The sequence below is a fragment of the Tetrao urogallus genome (assembly GCF_951394365.1).
Source record: "Tetrao urogallus genome assembly, chromosome: 1".
Classification (NCBI taxonomy): Eukaryota; Metazoa; Chordata; class Aves; order Galliformes; family Phasianidae; genus Tetrao; species Tetrao urogallus.
The window spans coordinates 102,724,687-102,743,225 of NC_136813.1; the positions used below are offsets into that span (position 1 = coordinate 102,724,687).

Genomic DNA, 18,539 nt, shown 5'->3' on the forward strand with positions numbered 1-18,539 from the left:
TGAGGCCAAGTGCTGCTTGGCTCTCAAGTCTGCACCAATCGCTCCTCATTCTAAAGTACCTTGGAGTTTGCTATGCATCTCCCTGTCCTAAACGCTTTCATTTTTTTTTTTTGCTTAACTTGTTAAGGATTGATGCCGCACAGCTGCTTCCCCAAAAATACAGAGTTCAAGAGCTGCCACCTCCTCAAGTGCTTTGAAAGGCTTTCTCCCGCTCTGTCGCTACCTGTTAAAGAAAAACCTCAAAGCTTGATTTCCTCCCTCAAATCAGTTACTTTCTGAAGAAGAGCTCAATGTTTTTTGGAGCACAGATAAAAAACCTACTGAGATAAAAGCCTGAAACTTCTGAAGAGGTTAGACCTGGGCCTCTTGGCTGTAATCTAAGTAAGCATACAGGCACACAAACAACCCACTGCAGATACAGAGCGGAGTACAAATCTGCAGTGACTCACGCACTCTGAAGTAACTGCCATGTGCTCACTTCCACCCCTCAGCAACACACAAGTTTATTTACCCATCAACATAAGATGAGAATCACAGGCCAGAATCTCAGACTGCACGGCACTGCTTGCTGCTTCACCCAGCTGCACAGAAACACCTCACCAGCCACTATGGGAAGAACTCGACACTAAATGCCATGTTAAGGCTCTCTCTTCAGTCAACCTAGAGAAAGATACCTTAACCTAAACAAAGATGGGTTGCTCTCCAGGTTCGTCTCTGTCCTCCGACTGCAGACACTGCCTCAGCACCTAGCTTAGACAACATACATGGCATCAGATAAGTGGGACGACACCTCTGTAAAAAAAAAAAAAAAAACAACAAAAAAAAAAACCTTCCCCACAGCCAACAAATAGCTTCAGCAATTTCATATTGGCCTTGGAGAACCGAACTCTATCAGCTCTACTCAGAAGACAAACAATGGAACTGCAGACTTTGTACATGGGATTAATCCTTTCTCATAAATCAATCACAAGGCCATGATTCCATAACATCCTGCAGACTTGCACCTGGTTTTTTTTTTTGTTTGTTTTTTGCTGCCCCACTCAGCATCTGGAATTCATTTAAGATGCATTGGGAGGAAGAATGCAGGACATCTCCCAAACTGGGCATAACTTCTTCCCAATGATGCTGTTCAGGAGTAGAAGAGAGGCAACAAGATACAGAGAGAGACTTGTTTTTGAAGCAATTGAAGTGAACTTAAGGCTGATTAAAAACATTAAGCCTTTGTATACATTCCTCTATAGCAGAAGGCCCTTGAACCACATTACTGGCCTAATTCCTAGCACAGGTGAGATCAGTGCTTGTGATATGTGCCTAAATTCAGATCAGTGGAGATTACAGTCCCAAAAAGTGCCTGGGGAGCACTGTTTACTCCAGGCCACCACATAATCATTAAAGCTGAAAAAGACCACCAAGATCCTCTAGTCCAACCATCAACCCATCACAGCCATGCCTGCTACATCATGTCCTTCAGTGCCACACCTATCCTCTTCTGATGTTACATCAGAAAAGCAGTGCTAGATTCTAGCCAAGATCCCCAGTGAAGGAACCTCCTGATGAGGCACCAAAAATGGGAGAGGAACAACCAGACATGTTTGCTGACCATAAGGTGCACTGAGCTGTATTTTGAAGCCCAACTAGCTACCAACTCTCTTTTTTAGCAACCTCAGAAGCCCCGATACTGCTCAGAAGGCAAGAGCAAAGACACATCCTAGCCACTACTGCAAGCCAAGATGTGCCGGTACTGAAAGCAGCCCATGTGTGATCCTGTACTGCTGTCTCATCCAGCCCCAGCAAGCTACCCCGTCACAGGACTGTGTGCCTTGGTGAAAAGGGGGAAGACTCTTCCCTCAGCTCTTCCTTCAAGCCACAGGGCAAAGCAACTCAAAGCAGCGAGCCTAAAACTATCCATTTCACACATAAACAGAGAGAACAGAGATGCTAACAAACCTATCTCCCTCCAGGCTTTTTTGCTGCCAAAAAAGAGCCACTCAATCCAATGAATCAATTAAAAATTCATAACTGGATGAAAGAAAAAAAAGTTTTGTTCTGTTTCTGAGAAAATGAGAACAATAACTCTCCTACATAGCATTCGCGTAGCTCTTCTTGACTAAGGTCTGTAGCAATGAAGCCATTTTGAAAGCCCACCACCTGTAGCTGCTCATCCTTGTGTGCAGGTCCTCTCACAGAGACACACTGCCAGAAAACAGGGCTTCACATGGACACCTCACAATGGCTCCCAGCACTGCTTTCAAGTATGCTGCACCAGCAAACAAACCATTTACAAGAGACAGGATGGCACACATGGTTCTGGAGCACAGTGGAGACACAGCTGTACCTACACAGCTGCAAAAGCTGCCAGTGGGAGAAAGGCTAAGGGTAGCAGCACAGGCTGGAGGTGCTTCTACTGCCCTTCCTTCTGTGGGGGCTTGTCCTTCATGAGGCACTGTATAATCAAAGAACATTAGGATGTTATGATCACAAAATAAACAAGAGAGTTTGACAAAGCAGACTATGATAACAAAAGAGAATAAATAGAAGGCTTACCCCTATCCTGGACTCACTCATAAAACGCCAGCAGAGTGGATCTCCAGACAAGATCCTTCCCCACTGGTAGCCAGCTCTTAAATAGGTCTAGGAGAGGTGGAGCCAGGCTGCACAGCTGAATTGCCTTCACCTGTGCTCCTCTGGCTGACTCATGGCTCACCTCAGGTGATCAATCAGAGGTTCAGGCCGTGACTCAGCAGTTCCCATACAGGCATCACACGAGGGCATAAAAGAATTCAGTTTCTGTCAGAGTTTTGTTAAACCCCAGCAAACACCTACGTAGATACACACTCAAAATGCAAGTGACCCGAAGTCACTTCTGAAGTGGATTTTTGGAAATGAATTAAGCTAAAGCAAATTAGGGCCACGCATTCTGAGTGCGAGTATCCACAAAGGGGCATAAGGCGATTTAACTAATCCACTAGAAGTTACTTTAGATCAATTTCCTTGACTATCTCTGACACATGTAAGCCCTGAAGCTGATGTCCTCAAAGCACTAACCATGGATGCCTTCAGTGCCGAGACCCAAGTTCCATGTGCCCTGTGACCAGCGGTAAGGGCGGGACAGAGCACAATCATCTCACCCGGAAAGCCCAGGGCTGGCCACCAAGGAAGCTGCTGAGCAACAATTAAAACTTGGAAGGCACCAGTTCCTGAGCCCTAGGGACACAAAGCCAGCATCAGACACATCGGCTATGCTTACTCACAACCCCTCCCCACTGCACTCTATGTCCATGGCTAACACCAGTCCTCTCCCTTGCTCTCTGCTTTCCAAGGACTGTGGCTCAGATGCTGACTCCTTGTGGTACAGTTTCCTGAGAGATTAGCCCAGTACAAATCCCATGGCCACTCCCTCTCTCTGTCCCCAAGCACTCAACCACTTTTTGTTTTATGATAGGTTTCACTACCCCAAGTGCTGCGCTGTGCCAGCCTTCATTCAGATTGGTTTGAATGAGGAACCACAAATCCAGTTACCTGCAGCAAGCCACCTAATTACAATAAAGGAGTGTTTAGGTGTGGAGCTCCCCACTCAAGACGGCATACACTGATAGTAAATGGGAAGGTGGCCACCAAAATAACCATCTGAACTGCAGCCCTTGTGGCTTCTTTGCTTTGGGACAGCAGGTGAGAGAGTGGAATGATACCAGGTTAAAGGGCTTACAGTTGGATCATTTTCTTTACTTCTTCACCCTGCTGATTCTCTATCATCATCAGTACCCTGTGGATTCAAGTGCCATTCCCTGACCAGAGTAGACCCCAACAGGTAGTGCTCAGAGCCTGAGAACTCCTTATCTCGTAAGTGCTGGGATGTGGCTGTTGGGCTATGGCACAGCAGACTATGTGCCATAGAGCTGCAGATGAACACATCTCCCCATCTGCAGTGGGAAACCTGTCTGCATCCGTACAAGCTTGAGACCCATACGCACCCTCATGCCGCTGTGTACAGAACAGCACATCCTCCCTGGTAGCTTTACCATCACCTTGACGCTACCAGTAACAAAATGGTACAAGCCGTCCTTCGAGACCCACCTGTCAGGTTTGTCTTGGCACTGTAGCTCCCAAAGTACCTCTCATCGGTGTTGGGCGTGTGGCACTCATACTCCCCAGCATCTCGGTCCTGCAGCTCCGTGATGTGCAGCAGCACCGCATCCCCCTGCACCCGCTCCACGTAGATCTCCTGGGCGCGCACCCGCTGGGTGTAGATGGCGTAGGGGAAGGAGGGGTCGGCGGTGCTGACGATCTGCACCTCCCGCTCCGAGGCTGAGGGCAGGTAGATGGACCACTGGAAGGTCTGCTCTGCTGGGCCCTGGTAGCCGCTCACCTTGCACCAAAGCGTCACGTGTGAACCCTCTGTGCGGTAGAGAGGCCCCTCCTGCACTGCCACGTGCCGCTGAGCGAAGGCCATGCCTGTGGGAGGAAAGCAGAGCAGAGAAGCATTACTACCCAGCAGGCTGCCCGTGTGCCCCCCTCCCCCCTCCAATGCACCACGGCCACAGTCGGTGGAAGCTCCACCAGCAGACTTCCACACCCCACACAGGGCCACTGTGGCTGGTGAGGCACACGCTTGGCACCACTGAGGTGACACCGCCCAACTGGAGGGACACAGCAGAGATGCGTGTAAAGGCTCAGCTAATAGGGAGCTCAGCAAGAAGACGGCAGCTCCATCACATGCCTGCAGCATGGGGCTTTGCGGGGGGGCTCTGCTCAGCAAGGCTGCGTGTTCTCAGCACCATTTTGCTCCTCCACCACACAGCCACCGTTTTGTTTCACGTGCTCTGACCCTTCTTGGGTTTCAGGCCACAAGCCCCCTCCTCCCACAGTAAGCCTTGCAGTTGCTCCAGCTGGTGCAAAATCCCATTGTTTTTCCCTCATATCCAGCTCATCTTCATTTGCCAGCCTCTCAGTCACACTCACGAAGGCATACCAGGATACACCACATTCCTAGCACTTCCAAGTCTATTCAAAAGGAGTATATTTGGTACATAACAAAAACAATTAAAGTTAATGGAGGAAGCGGGCACATTACACTCTAAGACTCACCACCCCTGGCTGCTGGAAATCGAGACCTGGTATTGCACACTGTACACATGCAAAGTCACAGAGCTCTGAACAAAGACAGGGCAGCAATTTGCTGTATTTTTACACAGATTATGGATGGCTGGCCCTTGGGCTCATGGCACATTACCAGCAGAGCCCTCCAGGGGCCAGATAAATTACAGCAATCTATCTTGTTTGTTGCTACATCAAAGGCTGGAGGTCTGGAGACCACGGTGGGTGTTCATCGGTTATTGAGTTACCAGCAGCATGTGCACATGGTGAGGCCAATCACCCTGGCTTTTGTGACTGCTTGCTTGCCATCATAAAACAGCAATAAGCTGATTTAAAGCAGGTCCTGCATAATCACGTTTGCAAATTTCATCCTCCCCTTGTTTTTGTGCACACATGGTGATATTTTTTGTTTTCTCTCTAATTTTTGACAACAATGTTCAAGACCAGAGAAGAATTTCATCCTTCAAAAACTTGCAACTTGCAAGCAAAAGGGTCAGAGGATTACTGGCTCCATCTCACCCTCTGGCCATCAGTGTCCAGACAACTTTTTCTTGACAGACACCTTGGATGGGAGCCAGGGGAGACGGCTCTTACAATCTTAAAGCAAATGGTGAAAAACGGGTTCAGTATGTCCATCAAGCCATGCAGCTGAACAGATGGAGTGCAATTCAAACTATTAACTTGGGCTCAGCTAACTGCTGCTCAAAATTACATTTCTTTTGACTCTTGATGAAATAATGTGATTTCAAGAGATGGATGGATGGGGAAATCTAGCACATTTGAAAAAATAGTGGGAGGAATTGCAGAGGCAAGCACTCTCCCCAGTTTGCTCTCCATCCAATCTCTTCATCCCAAAGACACATGCCACCAGAGACAACTAACATCTAAGGTGCAACCAGACCCTCCTCTCTCCCTGCAAAGGCCAAAAGACAAAGCAAACACTACTGCCTTTGAAGTGAAGAACTGTTTTTAAAGCAGGAAGGGCAAGATCTTTATTGCATACAAAGGTAGCTTGGAATACACATTTGGGAGGCACATCTTAACCTTATTGTAGCATTCAGACACCCTGCTTGCAAGAACAATTAAAATTGCACCACCACACAAACATGCAGTGGCAGGAATTAACAGTTGCAAAACCAACACTCATTTGGTTATTTCTGAGTTTCTAAGTAGATGACTGCTGTACAGTTGGCTTTATCTAGGAAAACTTTGACGAGTTCTCCAACCAACCCACTGCAAAACAATGTTTCATCAGGGACTGACCCTTGCTCATTAGCAAAATAACCTCAAGCATACACAGTGTGGATCTCCACGTCCCAGTGTGTGCAGATAGGATCCCCTGAGCTGCACGGCAAGCACTAAGGTGGGCTTCTTCCTTCCCTTGCCAGTGGCTTTCGGGAACAAGCAGAAAACACCTCTCAAATGAATAATGTAACTGAGAAAGGGGAGGAGAAAAAACAATCAGCTTGAGACAGGCATTCACCACTATAAGGGCTCTCCCCAAATGGTTAACTTCTTATGTGGTGAAGTACGCTTGGCAGTTTTCAAGCTCTGGGAATTGCTGCATTCAGGCATGCACAGTATCAAATAGCATTTCTTAGTGAGCAAGCGTTTTGATTAGCAAAAATAATATGCCGAAGATCCCATTTTAAGCTCTTATCTTGTCCTCTTGAAGCGAGAGAAGAGCTCACTGAAGGAAGAGTTCTGTGCTCCACACCTCTCCTTGGAAGCCCAGGAGACGATTAAGGTTGGCATTTGACTGGTACTTCACTGGCACAGCTGGCTTTTAATTGCAAATCCAATATAATTTACTGACAATGCAAGGGCTGATATGGAGGAGGTAGAGAGCCAAGAGCAACTTTAAAATTAATAAGAAGTGATATGTTCATGCATCTGCTTCCCCACCCTTCCTCCCTCCAAAAGAAGTCAGCAAATACTGCATGCTTTAGAGGAAGCACTCCCTGATCCTTATCCCTTCCAGATAAGGGCTGAGTCATGGGCCTTTTGAGCTAAGAGCAAGCGAAGCAACAGCTGGGCAAGCCCCTCACACTTCTGCTGGCATTTCTCTCTCCCAGACCCCACTTTGGAGGAAGGAAGGTGCACAGGGAGAGGAGGTCTCATGCGACACAACAATAAAGCTCTGGGTCACATTGCAAGGGGACGGGCAGATGCTCATTCCCAGCACTTCCCATACACTCAGCAGGCTCCAGGGGCTGCAGTTTCATGCTGAGCAGCTGGGAAAGGCAGATGAAGAGGGATAGCTTCAGCAGCACAGCAGGGGAGAAGTGCAGTGTCTCTCAGCCAAGACTTCAATGACTCTCTGTTCAATCAACAAGCCAGAAAGGAGCATTGAGTATCCCTGTTAGCTAGACATTGCACCCAGAAGAGCTGTAATTCAGTCTTTTCAGAATCAACACCCTCCCAGTAGTGTCAACTGGCTACAGCCAGAGCTAGCCTTTCCACACAGAGACATGCAGAGCTCAGGTGTTCAAGCACAAGTGGTCCCATAAGGGGCATGATCTGAAACACTATGATGATGCCACCTTTCAGAAATGGCCAAACACTTATTCTCTGGGAAGGAGGTGGATCTTCAGTTTTATTTTAGACAAACAGGCATACAAACTGGGAACACTGACACAAGGCTTATCACAAGGAGTAAGTTGCTATGATGTAAGAAAGAAACTACCACAGCATCAACACACCCATAAAAATTAGGGAAGAATCACAGATTCAAGAAGGTTGGAAAAGACCACTGAAGTCATCTAGTCCAGTCACCAATCTACCATCACCATGTCCACTAAGCCATATCGCTCCGTGCCACATCTACAGTGAGTTATCAAAAGCTTCCTGCACAAACACTCCTCCCACTGCTGAAAGCGTGGGTCACATCCGCACCTCACCCAAAGGCGCCATAGAAAGCTGCATCAAGGTATATTAGAAAGCAATAGTCATTGCCAGCATAGCTTTAATCTGAAAGAGAAACTCAGGAGTATTATCCTGGGTCTCTAGTCACTAGAGAGCAATTAAAAAAATCTTCATATTTTCAATATCTTCCAGAAATGTAGGGCTGACAGCTCTGAACACCAAATGGAATTACGCAGCTTGAGGGGCTTTTTTCTACTCCTGCAGCTTTACAGCAGTCTTCCTTCTCTTGGAGGCTCTAAAGCAGTATTTGTCAATAACTGAACTGCATGCTAATAATCCTAAATTCTCCTTAAAAAATTACTTTGTGCTATTGACTACAGTTAGCAGACAGTAAACATTTCCAAAGAGATCCCTCTTCCTCCTCTCACTGTTGCCTGTACAAATACACTGAGCACATTTGTGGTTTCTTTTGTTATTCCTATTGTTTGTTCAATTTATGGGTTTTAGAGGAAGAGTTTCTGAAGAGAGCAAGAAGGAAAATAAACGGTAGAGAACGGTCTCTATGTAAGGAATTATGGGGCAGGCAAGGCCTTGGAAAACGATAACCTCTGAGGAGATCTGATAGAGGTCTGTACAACTGCATGTGTCATGGAGAAGATGGTCAAGAAGTGACCATTTATCATCTCTTCTTGTTTGAAAACCTAGCACTGTCAACCAAGATCAATCAGGTCCAGTTTCACAACAAAGGAGGGAATTCTTGCAACTATACACAGCTGAACTGGGGGCTTCCTTGTCTAGGAATATTGTGAAAAGATGCCCAGGTTCATACTGGGATGGGAATTACTTGAAAAAGGACTACTAGATAGGTAGTAGATCCCATCAGATTCAGGAGGCTCCCAAGATGAGCTACAACTCCATATTAGAGCTGTTTTCACATCCCCTTATCATCTGTGTAATTGCAGGTGATACCCTTCAGTCATACAGCCACATCTGATCTGCAGGCTGAGCTTAAAAAAAAAAGGAAAAAGAAAAAGGCACGATTACAGTTTTTTCCCTAACAGCACAGCCACCTCAGTTCTGAACTGAACTGTCTCCCCAGACATCCTCCGTACTAAAGCAGAAAGCATCACCTGTGCAGGGCAAGGAAGGGGAGCGCGCATAAATCCCACAGGGCTATGACAAGGGAACGTCTGTGTGAGAGCACAGGAGCTGGCAGGATGTTTCCAGCAAAGAAGACAATTCATGCACAAGTGCTAAAGAGCAGTTCTGCTAAAAACATCTACTTCCTAGCCTGAGTGAGGCTCCAGGCAAGCAGCACCCATGAGCAGGTGCCAACCACACCATGCATAGTGCTGACCACATGGGAGATGCCACGCCATCATGGGCAGAGCACTATGGGGAGCAGTAGGGCAGGTGAAAGCATCCTTGAGCTGCAGTAGCCTGTGTGTTGGCCACCCTCATACCACACTATTGGCTGCAGCCAAGCAAACCGGGCATCCCTGCAACCCATTCCTCATCCCTGTCACTATTCCCCCACCCTAGAACAGGAGCACCGTGCTCTGCAGCAACCTGTCTTAGTTCTGCTGCAGAGCCAATGGAATAATCAGACACAAAACCCTGTTTCCTTTCACAAAGGCTCTTCCAAGCTCACAGTTGTCTGGTCATTGAGAGCATTCCCCAAGTGGCCATCTTAATTTTCATTGACTGAGGACTAATGTAATCTCTACAGGTGACCCCACTACAACAGGCAATACCAAAACAGGGCCAATCTTCTAGCAATGCACACCTGCTATTCTGTGAAGTCTCCTGTTAACACGCACAAATAAAAATTAGGTTCGAGCTTAATTTTTGCATAAATGAGTCACAGCAGGTAGAATCTCTGTACGCTGCAACCTGCTGCCAGACGGAAAAAACAATGCTATCAGAAGAAAACATGCAGCATACCCCTTTGTTCCCTCCCCCCAACACCATTATTACTATGAAGCCTCATTCTGTGAAAACAGTATTTTGCTCGATGTATTTCTTCTCATGCCAGGACGGTTCACTGTACCAATGGACTGGATGGAACCACTTACAGAACAACCCCATCCTTACCCTATTGTTTTGATGTTTAAATCATGGTATCAAGGGGGCCTGATCCCATCTCACCCTCCTTTGCTCTTACCACCATCCCACCACTCAGACTTTCCCTCCTGAATCGACCCCAGAAGCTAATCATTCCTCGTTCAAATTCCTCCCACTGCTGAGCCAACTAAGGATGGCTAAGTGGCGAGGTCAGCCAGGAACAATTTATACAATAATTGGTATGGAAATATCACAATCAGTAGGGAAATATCAAAGCGCAGGGAAACGAGACAGGAGCAGCCAACGAAGCCCTTTGTTCTTCCAACACAACTGCTTTCACTCATCTCTGCATGCTGCTCCCTTTCACATCCACTCAGTTCCACAGCAGATGTTTACTGTCTTTAAAGAAAAATGTTTTCAATAAATATGAAAGAGGTGACATTTCTTTTAATCACCACAGATTGTTCTGGCCTGTGACTAGCTTTCCAAGTTCTGACTGCAAAAGAGGTCTTGTACCTCTGTTATAATTATGCAGCCAGTCAAACATCCAAGCCCCTCACCAAGATCAGAGCCATTTTTCATCCTTTGGTTCCTCTCAGATCTGGTCCTTATATTGACAGATGACTCCCTTCCTTTCCACAGTACAGAATTGGTATTCTGCAGCTGCAGTGTTAAATGTGATCTGCCCTTGGGATTTTTTAAGCAAACCTCATATTATATGAATCTCACACTCCTCTAACTGCTCCTTCTCTGAGCCTACAACTAGAGATGTTAAGATGCACCAGTTTTAAACACTGTCTTAGAATGGCATATTCTTGAGCCACATATCATCTCTATTGCTACAACTTGCACATTTCTGTATGTGCTGGAAGAAAGAAGGAAATCACTCACAGTATTGGATGTGGAGAAGACAAGAAGCAACAGACGTAGGTGTGAACAAGAGAGATTCAGTTTGGACATGGAGGCTAGGTATATTTCTGACTTCCCAGCAACCAGAAAAGTGCAGCACCAGAGACAACTGCTTTGTGAGATTATGAAGTCTCTCACACTTTAGCTTCCTCTAGAAGACATTCAGCTTCTTCAGGAATACCCTAGGTGGAGATCAGCCTGCCACGGGAGATGTACAGGACAAAAACTCCTGCTCTTATACTTTCACTGTTCTTAATCAGCCCATCAGAAAATTCATCTAAACCAACCTGACTGCACTAATTCTGAAACTGTTCTTTAATCTAATACAGCTTCACTTCAAATGTCAAGGAACCAAACATACAGAAGCCAGCCAACGTGGTCACACTTGGTCAGAAAAAAAAGGTGAAAGCCCATCTTGTGCAAAAACAAAGGAGGATGTCAGCGCACCTACTCTGCACATAGATTCCTGAGCTCAATGGGCCTGTGATGATCAGCCTCCTAACTTGACATGGCCTTTGAGGAAGTTGTATCTGATAAAAAAGATGGATAACATTACATGATGAGGTATGAGGGTAAGACTGAGCTGGCTGTCCTATTGGTTAGGATTCATTACAGTCAACACAATTGCTGAGGTCTCCAGTATCTCTGCAGCACACTCACTTCTTCATAGTTAAACTGTTTTCCTGCAAAGTTGCTGAAAAAGACTTCTTTGTATTCTGAAATCCTTGTATTCCCCAAAAAACACATCAGTTTTGACTAATCCTAGAAGATGGCCAAGCACTCAAGTAGCACTACTGGCATGTTTTGCAGCATGGGTTCCACCCTAAGCACTGGGCCTACTTAAATCAAGCATTTCTCTTCTTCCAAGGTCAGAACAGGACTTTACCAGCTCTTGGATCAGCATGTTCTCCATACACTGTTCCATCATTACCTTTATAATGATGGGAAAAATACGCAAGCAGAAGCTCTCTAGCTGATTATATTTATATTGGGAATATGAAGGCAGGAAGTGTTGATTTGCCCACGCATTACTCAAGACACAAGGAGCTGTGCAAATTTTATCCCTACAAGTGTTTTTTTCCTCCAGCACACTGAATACGTGCCCTGGTGACTTTTATCGCTGCTACTTGTTCAAGGTCTGGTTAAGCACTACTGTACTGAAAGCAGCACTTGCAGAGGCCTGGCCAGGATATCCAAGGTATCACCTACTTTCATATTTTGCAAAGAAAGGCAGCTCCAGTTCCATTACTGCCTTCCCAGCCTGAGCTTTGAAGCCATAACCAGAGATGCTCACATTAAGAGTAGACCCACATAAAAAAGAAAAGTCTCCCAAGATTGATAGGTGTTTTTTCTTCTGTTCTTTCAGGCTCTCAAAACATGTGTAAGGGCACACCATTTATTCCAGCACTTCTTGTAGCACTCTCAGACTTCTAATAGATTCAATATTGTCATGTTAGTACCAAAGATGCACAGCATCAACACACGCCTCAGGCCGCTGGGCTCTTAGATGGTCTGTGCTCCCAACCTATCCAGAGGGGGGCAAAAAATGATACGTTAGAGCAACAAAGCTAACAACAAAGCCAGGCAGGAAATTTCTGACATAGTTCATTATGCCCTGCAGCCTCTAAATTTCTTTTTATTATCCTTCTTTAGTCTTCAGGTCCTGCATGTTCAACAGCCAGGGTCAGTTCTGGGATTGCCAAACACAATTCCCTGAGCAATCACTCAGACAATAAGAAACTTCGTTTAGTTTCACAGTCAATAACATTTTAGTGTCGCTTCTTTTTGCATTTTCCTGCATGCTCTGCAGTCCCCCCCAACAACAGAATACCCTTATTATTGCCGTAATTCACTTCATAACATCCCACGTGCTTTAAACATTCTCCTAAGAGAGAAAAGAGTCGAGTCCCAAGTCTCACCTTCACAACATCCTTGCCAGAAGGAAATGCTTTTTACTACCTAGCCTTTCTTTAAAGGAATCCCCTCACTTTCATGAGGAAATCTTCCAAAATGCTTCTCATCCACAAAGAGCTTGGTTCCTTACCTTTTTAACTTCCTCTTTCCCCAAAGGAAAGAAAACTTCTTGCTGTCTTCATGTGAAGCAAGCACATGCCCTGTCCCCCACCCCAAATCCTCCTTTTACCTTCCAAGAGAAACTTCATTGTTTTGGTCCATCTTTACACGCTCATGGAATTTGCTTACTTGGCTCCTATCCCTTTCTAGTTCTACCCCTGGGTTTTCACTAATTTCGCTAAGGATGACATTTAGGAGTCCAGCACTCTAGGACCTTTATTTACATGTTTCTTCTGGGACGGGGCAAGAGCATCTTCTTTTCACACTGCGATCCAGTTCCTTCAGCTATCCATCCCCAAATCATTTCCTTACTAAGAAGAGAGACTTAGCAATAATATCTTAGATACAAAAAAAATTCAAAACCCCGATAACAAATTCCATTGGTGCACACTCTTCTCCATCTGTCCCACTGTCCCCAGTAGCCACACTGCTCCTCCAGCACTGTGGTGGGGTCCTCTGGCACAGGCTCTGTGTTTGGTCCTCCCTCCCTTTTTAGTGCACAGTTCTATAGAAGTAGCACAGCAAGAAGTTATGAAGTGTGATATCTAGAAACAAACGCAGCCAAGAGCAATCTCTCCTGCTTCCTCCTGGCATGCAGAAGAAACATTTGTGCCCCTCAGCCACGGCCATTAGCATGAGAGAATATCCAATTTGCAAGGTAATGCTGACACCTTGTACCTCTTCTTCAGCAGAAACAGCTTTCAGGTAAACAGTAAATTAAGTTATCCCCAAAGTCAAGTGTACTGTCTAGAAGCATTCAGTTATTTAAATAGATTTTCCCATCCCACCAAAAAGGATCACAAGAATGCAAAATGTGGCTGCACAACAGCAGACAGCTTCCATTTTTCCCCCCTAAATTCTCCTGGGTTCCACTTTGTGCTCTATTTGTCAGCAGGGTGCCAGGATGCTGCTTCTTGAAATTTCTGCAATTTGGTTACAGACCCTACCTGAAAGACAGATACAGATCAGGGGAGATTCTTCAGCTATTCACTGCCTCGTACTGCTAATTAATATGTCAGAACTCTTCAGCTTCTTACACTATAATTTATTAGTTTGGCATGCTACAGAGACTTCCAGCAGTTGTCACCAAATTACCAAGATTCCCATTTCAAAAGGGAGGACAGGTGCTTTCTGTTATTAGGGAATTAAAACAAAAAAAGGGGGGGAGGGGGATGCAGTAATTTACATTACTATTGCTTTCAGTCTGAGAGAAAGGCACAGTCCTTCCCCTACACCCATTCATAATATGATGCTATCATCGAGGACAAGGAAGGAGAATCAGATGCAATTCCCCACTCTGGGGAGGAACCACTCCCTGCACCATGACACACTGGGGCCACCCATCTGGAAAACAGCTTCGCAGAAACAGCCCTGGGGGACTTGCAGACACCAAGCTGAACGTGACCCAGCAATGTGCCCTTGCTGCAAAGGTATCCCAGTATTCTGGGCGGCATTAGACAGCAGGTGGAGGGAGGTAATGCTTCCTCTCTGGTCAGCTGGTGAGGCTGTTTGCAATGCTGGATGTATTTCTGAGTCTCCCACTACACAGAAACAAACTGGAGAGCATCCAAAGAAGGGTCACAAATATCACAAAGGGACTGCAGCACCTCTCCTACAAGGAGGCTGAGAGAGTTGGGGTGGATCAACCTGGAGAGGAGGTGACTCAAGAGCGATTTTACCAATGTGCACAAATACCTGCAAAGAGGATGAAGCCAGGCTCTTCTCCTTGGTGCCCAGCGCCAGGACAAGAAGCACTGGGCACAGATCAGAGCACCAGGAGGTTCACTCTGAACATCAGGAAGCACTTCTGTGCTGTGTGAGTGATGGAACACTAGCTCAGGCTGCCCAGAGAGGTTGTGGGGTCTCCTCCTTGAAGATCCTCCAAGGCTGTCTCCAGGGTGCTGGGCAGCCTGCTCTGGATGTCCCCCTGCTGGAACAGGAATTGGACCAGATAGACACAGAAGTCCCTTCCAGTCTCAGCCATGCTGTGATGGACACTCAGATGGGATCGCATTCACTGCTGATTGCATTTCATCAGCAGCTGCAGAACCTCATGAGCCCTGCCATGGAGCAGCACCTTCAGGCAGGCCAGGAGGCCGGGGCAGGCCACGCTGGCAACGTGCATAGACCCTGTGGCACTGTACCAGGTGAAGCAGCACTCTGGAGCTGCTTGCTGCAGGCTGCTCCCAGGCACACTGGAGAAAATAAAAGGGCTCTGAGGCACCGCTTTCAGCAAACAGCCCTAAGAGCAAGGGACTTAATGAAGCCTAGCTTCCTCTGCCAACAGGAGGGAGGCTGTCTCTAAGACTAATGATGCAACTGGAAGTTTCGGCTGAGGCTTCTGTCGCACTGGCACAGTAATTTGGAGGCACAGCTAGAGCCCATGAAGAAAGGGGTCTCCTTCGGTCCCATCATCCCCTTGCACTCAGCTACCTCCTCTTCACAAAACCTGTAGGAACTCGTTTATCTCCAAGCTCTCTACTTCTGTCATATTTGCCTGAAATTGGCCAAAGGGCTCCTAGGTTATCCAGGAATGGGAGGCAACACGATCAGATAAGCCACGATTCTCTGAGAAACCACCCTGAGGAAACCAAACTAGGAGGTGGGAATCACACAACAAGGAGAGCTAAGGCAAGGTGGAACAAGAAGAAGGGCTTTGAAAGACAAGCATCTTTCAATTGACAGGGCAGAGGGGGAGTAACTAATTTAAGAGTTCACAGGAATGAGGAGAAAGCACAAAGAAGTGAATAAATTTCAGAGGCAGAAACAGATAGGAAGTGCTGCAGCGTGAACAGAAAGACAGGCGGGCACGTGCACATACATAAGTGCTCAAGACAGAGGTCAAGATTTTGGCTCAAAGGGAAATGTGAAGCCAGTTGTAAAGCCAGCAGAGGCTGGTCCAACTTTATCAGTGGATAACATTACCCTGAGACAGAGACTCCAGGAAGAGGTGGGAAGGGTCACGTAGAGAGCCCCTTGAAGCCTGAAAAAAACAGCTACAAACAGTTCTGAGGCAGAGAGAAGAATACTCACAAGGACGTGAGAAAGGCTCTCCAGGACATGGAGAAAATTGGTCCAGAAAGAACAGATATGGTTATTGCGTGGACTACTGCTAAGGAAGATAGTGTTGGAGCACCACTGAGATACACAGCAGCAGGGGTCATCACGAAAACCGTTGCAGTGTAAATCATGGAGACAGAGTAAACTGGCAGAGATCTAGGCTGGGAGGTAGAGCTCCAGACACAGCACCCCATGGGGCTTGCAGAAACAGAACAGCTGCTGAAGGAGGAGGGGATAAAGCAGCTTTGCACTGACAGAGGGATGCTCTGAGTAACAAAGCGATGGCAGACACAGGAAAATGAGCAGGAAGCCTTAAGGAAAACAAAAAGGTTAGAAAAGTCTACATTTGGCAAAGGCACGGAGAAGAGGAGCAGAGGATGAACAACCAGGTCAAGGCAGGCTTTGATCTGCATACCAGACCTCTTGGTACCAGTTGGTACCATTTAAGGAACAAAGCTGAAGGTGGAAAAGGTGCTGCCCAAGGCAACCATCATTAGCATCACCGAAGAAAGCAGGACAAGTAAAAGCATCTATGAAGAACACTGCAGAGAGCAGGAGCTTTATACTCTCTGTGATGGTGAGGTCAGCGTGCCCAGGAGACTTAAGCCAGTGCCATGTCACTGTGTAACAGCAGGAGCAGAGGCAGCAGATGGCGAGGACAGGAGAGAGGGTGGGAAGTGTTCTGTGGGTGGGGGCAGGTGCCACTGCCTCAGTGGTGTGAATAGCTAAGGGATACATACCGATGGAAGATAAGGGGGAAAAAACAACAACAAAAAATTAATCCAGCATGCATGAATGATGGTCGTGACAGGGAGGGGAAAAGCAGAATGACCCAAGGGTACCCATAGGGTAGAGTAGTGTTGGCTGAAAACCAGGACGAGCTTAAGCCCAGCTGAGCACTGACAAGCCAGGCACCTGGCTGCTGCAAGCCAGATGCAGGGGGGAAGGACCCCAGATTAACCAATAGCTTCTGATGCACCAGAAGGACCCCAGCCTCCAGCACCACCCCAAGAGCTGGTGTTGGAAATGAGATGCAGAAAGGGGCATGCCCTCCATAACCACAGCCGCTATGGGCTCTTGATGGATAGAGGGAATCCAGAGAAAGCTGCAGACTGGATTTTTTTCAGGGTGGCAACATCAGCTCAGCCACACCACAGCTTGGGAGGCACAAGTCCAGGGGTCCTCTTGCTGTAGCACTTCTCAGCATCCATGTGGCATGGCTGAGATATGCTCCAAACACAACATTTGTCATTGCAACGAGAGCAGTCCTGCTCCTTCCTACAGCTACCGGCTTATCTGAAGGCTTGGAAGAAAGCACAGCCCCAGCTTCTGGGTATAGACCACACATCTCAGAGTAGCTGAGCATCATGTCACTTTAAACACAAAATCTTTTCCAATCAACTGCAGTAAGGGTGATGAACAAACTCCCCCTCTGCCAATACGCAGCACTGGCCGTCCTGCTGGCTTAGCTCCCTGACAAGCAGATGCATGCACAAGTTTTTATCTCCAGCTACGTATTTAGCAGAGCCTGGTGGCTTCTGATCAGGGAGTTAAGGGAAAGCTTACACAGCTACCAGGGAGAGAGGCTTTTCATTTATCTGATTTCAACGTGCTCATGTTATCAGAGTCTAGAAGAATTCAATTAATGGGAATAAAACTCTTATTTGATGCAAGTCAGGAATGGTTCCCCCTGCCTGCCTGTAAATAGCTATACCCTTGAGATTCTGCCCTGATTATGAGCCTTAGCAGCTACTGACAGATACCAGCTGAACAGACACAAGGACCACACCAAAATAGTACATCCACCAGAGCAGTCACAGACTGATGAACCTGGTGGAGACCAGCACAAAGCTGGGGAGAAGACAGGGAGGAAGAGTACCACAGAGCCCTCCAATAGCATGAAGCTGGGGGCTGAGCTTATGGCGTTTGGGAGTTTTTGTTCAGTAACTTTTACCATACCTCTAAAATGCTCCTTCCTTCTCGCCTAGAGAAAAGACCAGAAGCCACCTGAGCAAGCAAAAGGGAAACTGGACACAGCCATGTGGTGAAGCAAGGACAATGCTACTGGTTATACAGCATTACCAAGCACATCTGAGCATGAAGGGAAGCATGGAAAAGGCAAGCAAGACTGCAAGCAATTAAAAAAATGCAGCTGCACAAAGTGGAGACCAAATACATGGTGATTTCCCACCTGCTCTAGCATTGATGATCCACTCTGCAAGGGAAAGACTTGATCCCAAGCTTCTACCAGGTAAAGGAGTATAAACGTGACCCAAACCACCTCCAAGCCATAAAGGCAATGCAGGGCTGACAGGCTCCATCAGGCCACCAGGACAACCCTCGCACAACAGCACAACAGTGGGTCAGATAAACCCATCCAGGTCACCCACCAGCACCATGGAAGAGGGAGAAAGAACCAACACTGACAGCAATACATGCATACAAGATTTTTACCCAGCTAACCTTCTTCTAAA

General features: G+C 46.8%; 1 protein-coding gene across 1 annotated transcript in view; it reads right to left on the bottom strand.

Annotated features, from left to right (window-relative positions):
* The window catches only part of IGSF3 (immunoglobulin superfamily member 3), a gene marked incomplete at both ends in the record, with an annotated part of 74,525 nt that overhangs the window by 47,483 nt on the left and 8,503 nt on the right, over positions 1-18,539 (bottom strand). Inside the window, one exon of the mRNA XM_079549581.1 lies at positions 4,075-4,452. Coding sequence (XP_079405707.1) covers positions 4,075-4,452 — 378 coding nt within the window. The remainder of the gene's footprint in view (positions 1-4,074; positions 4,453-18,539) is intronic.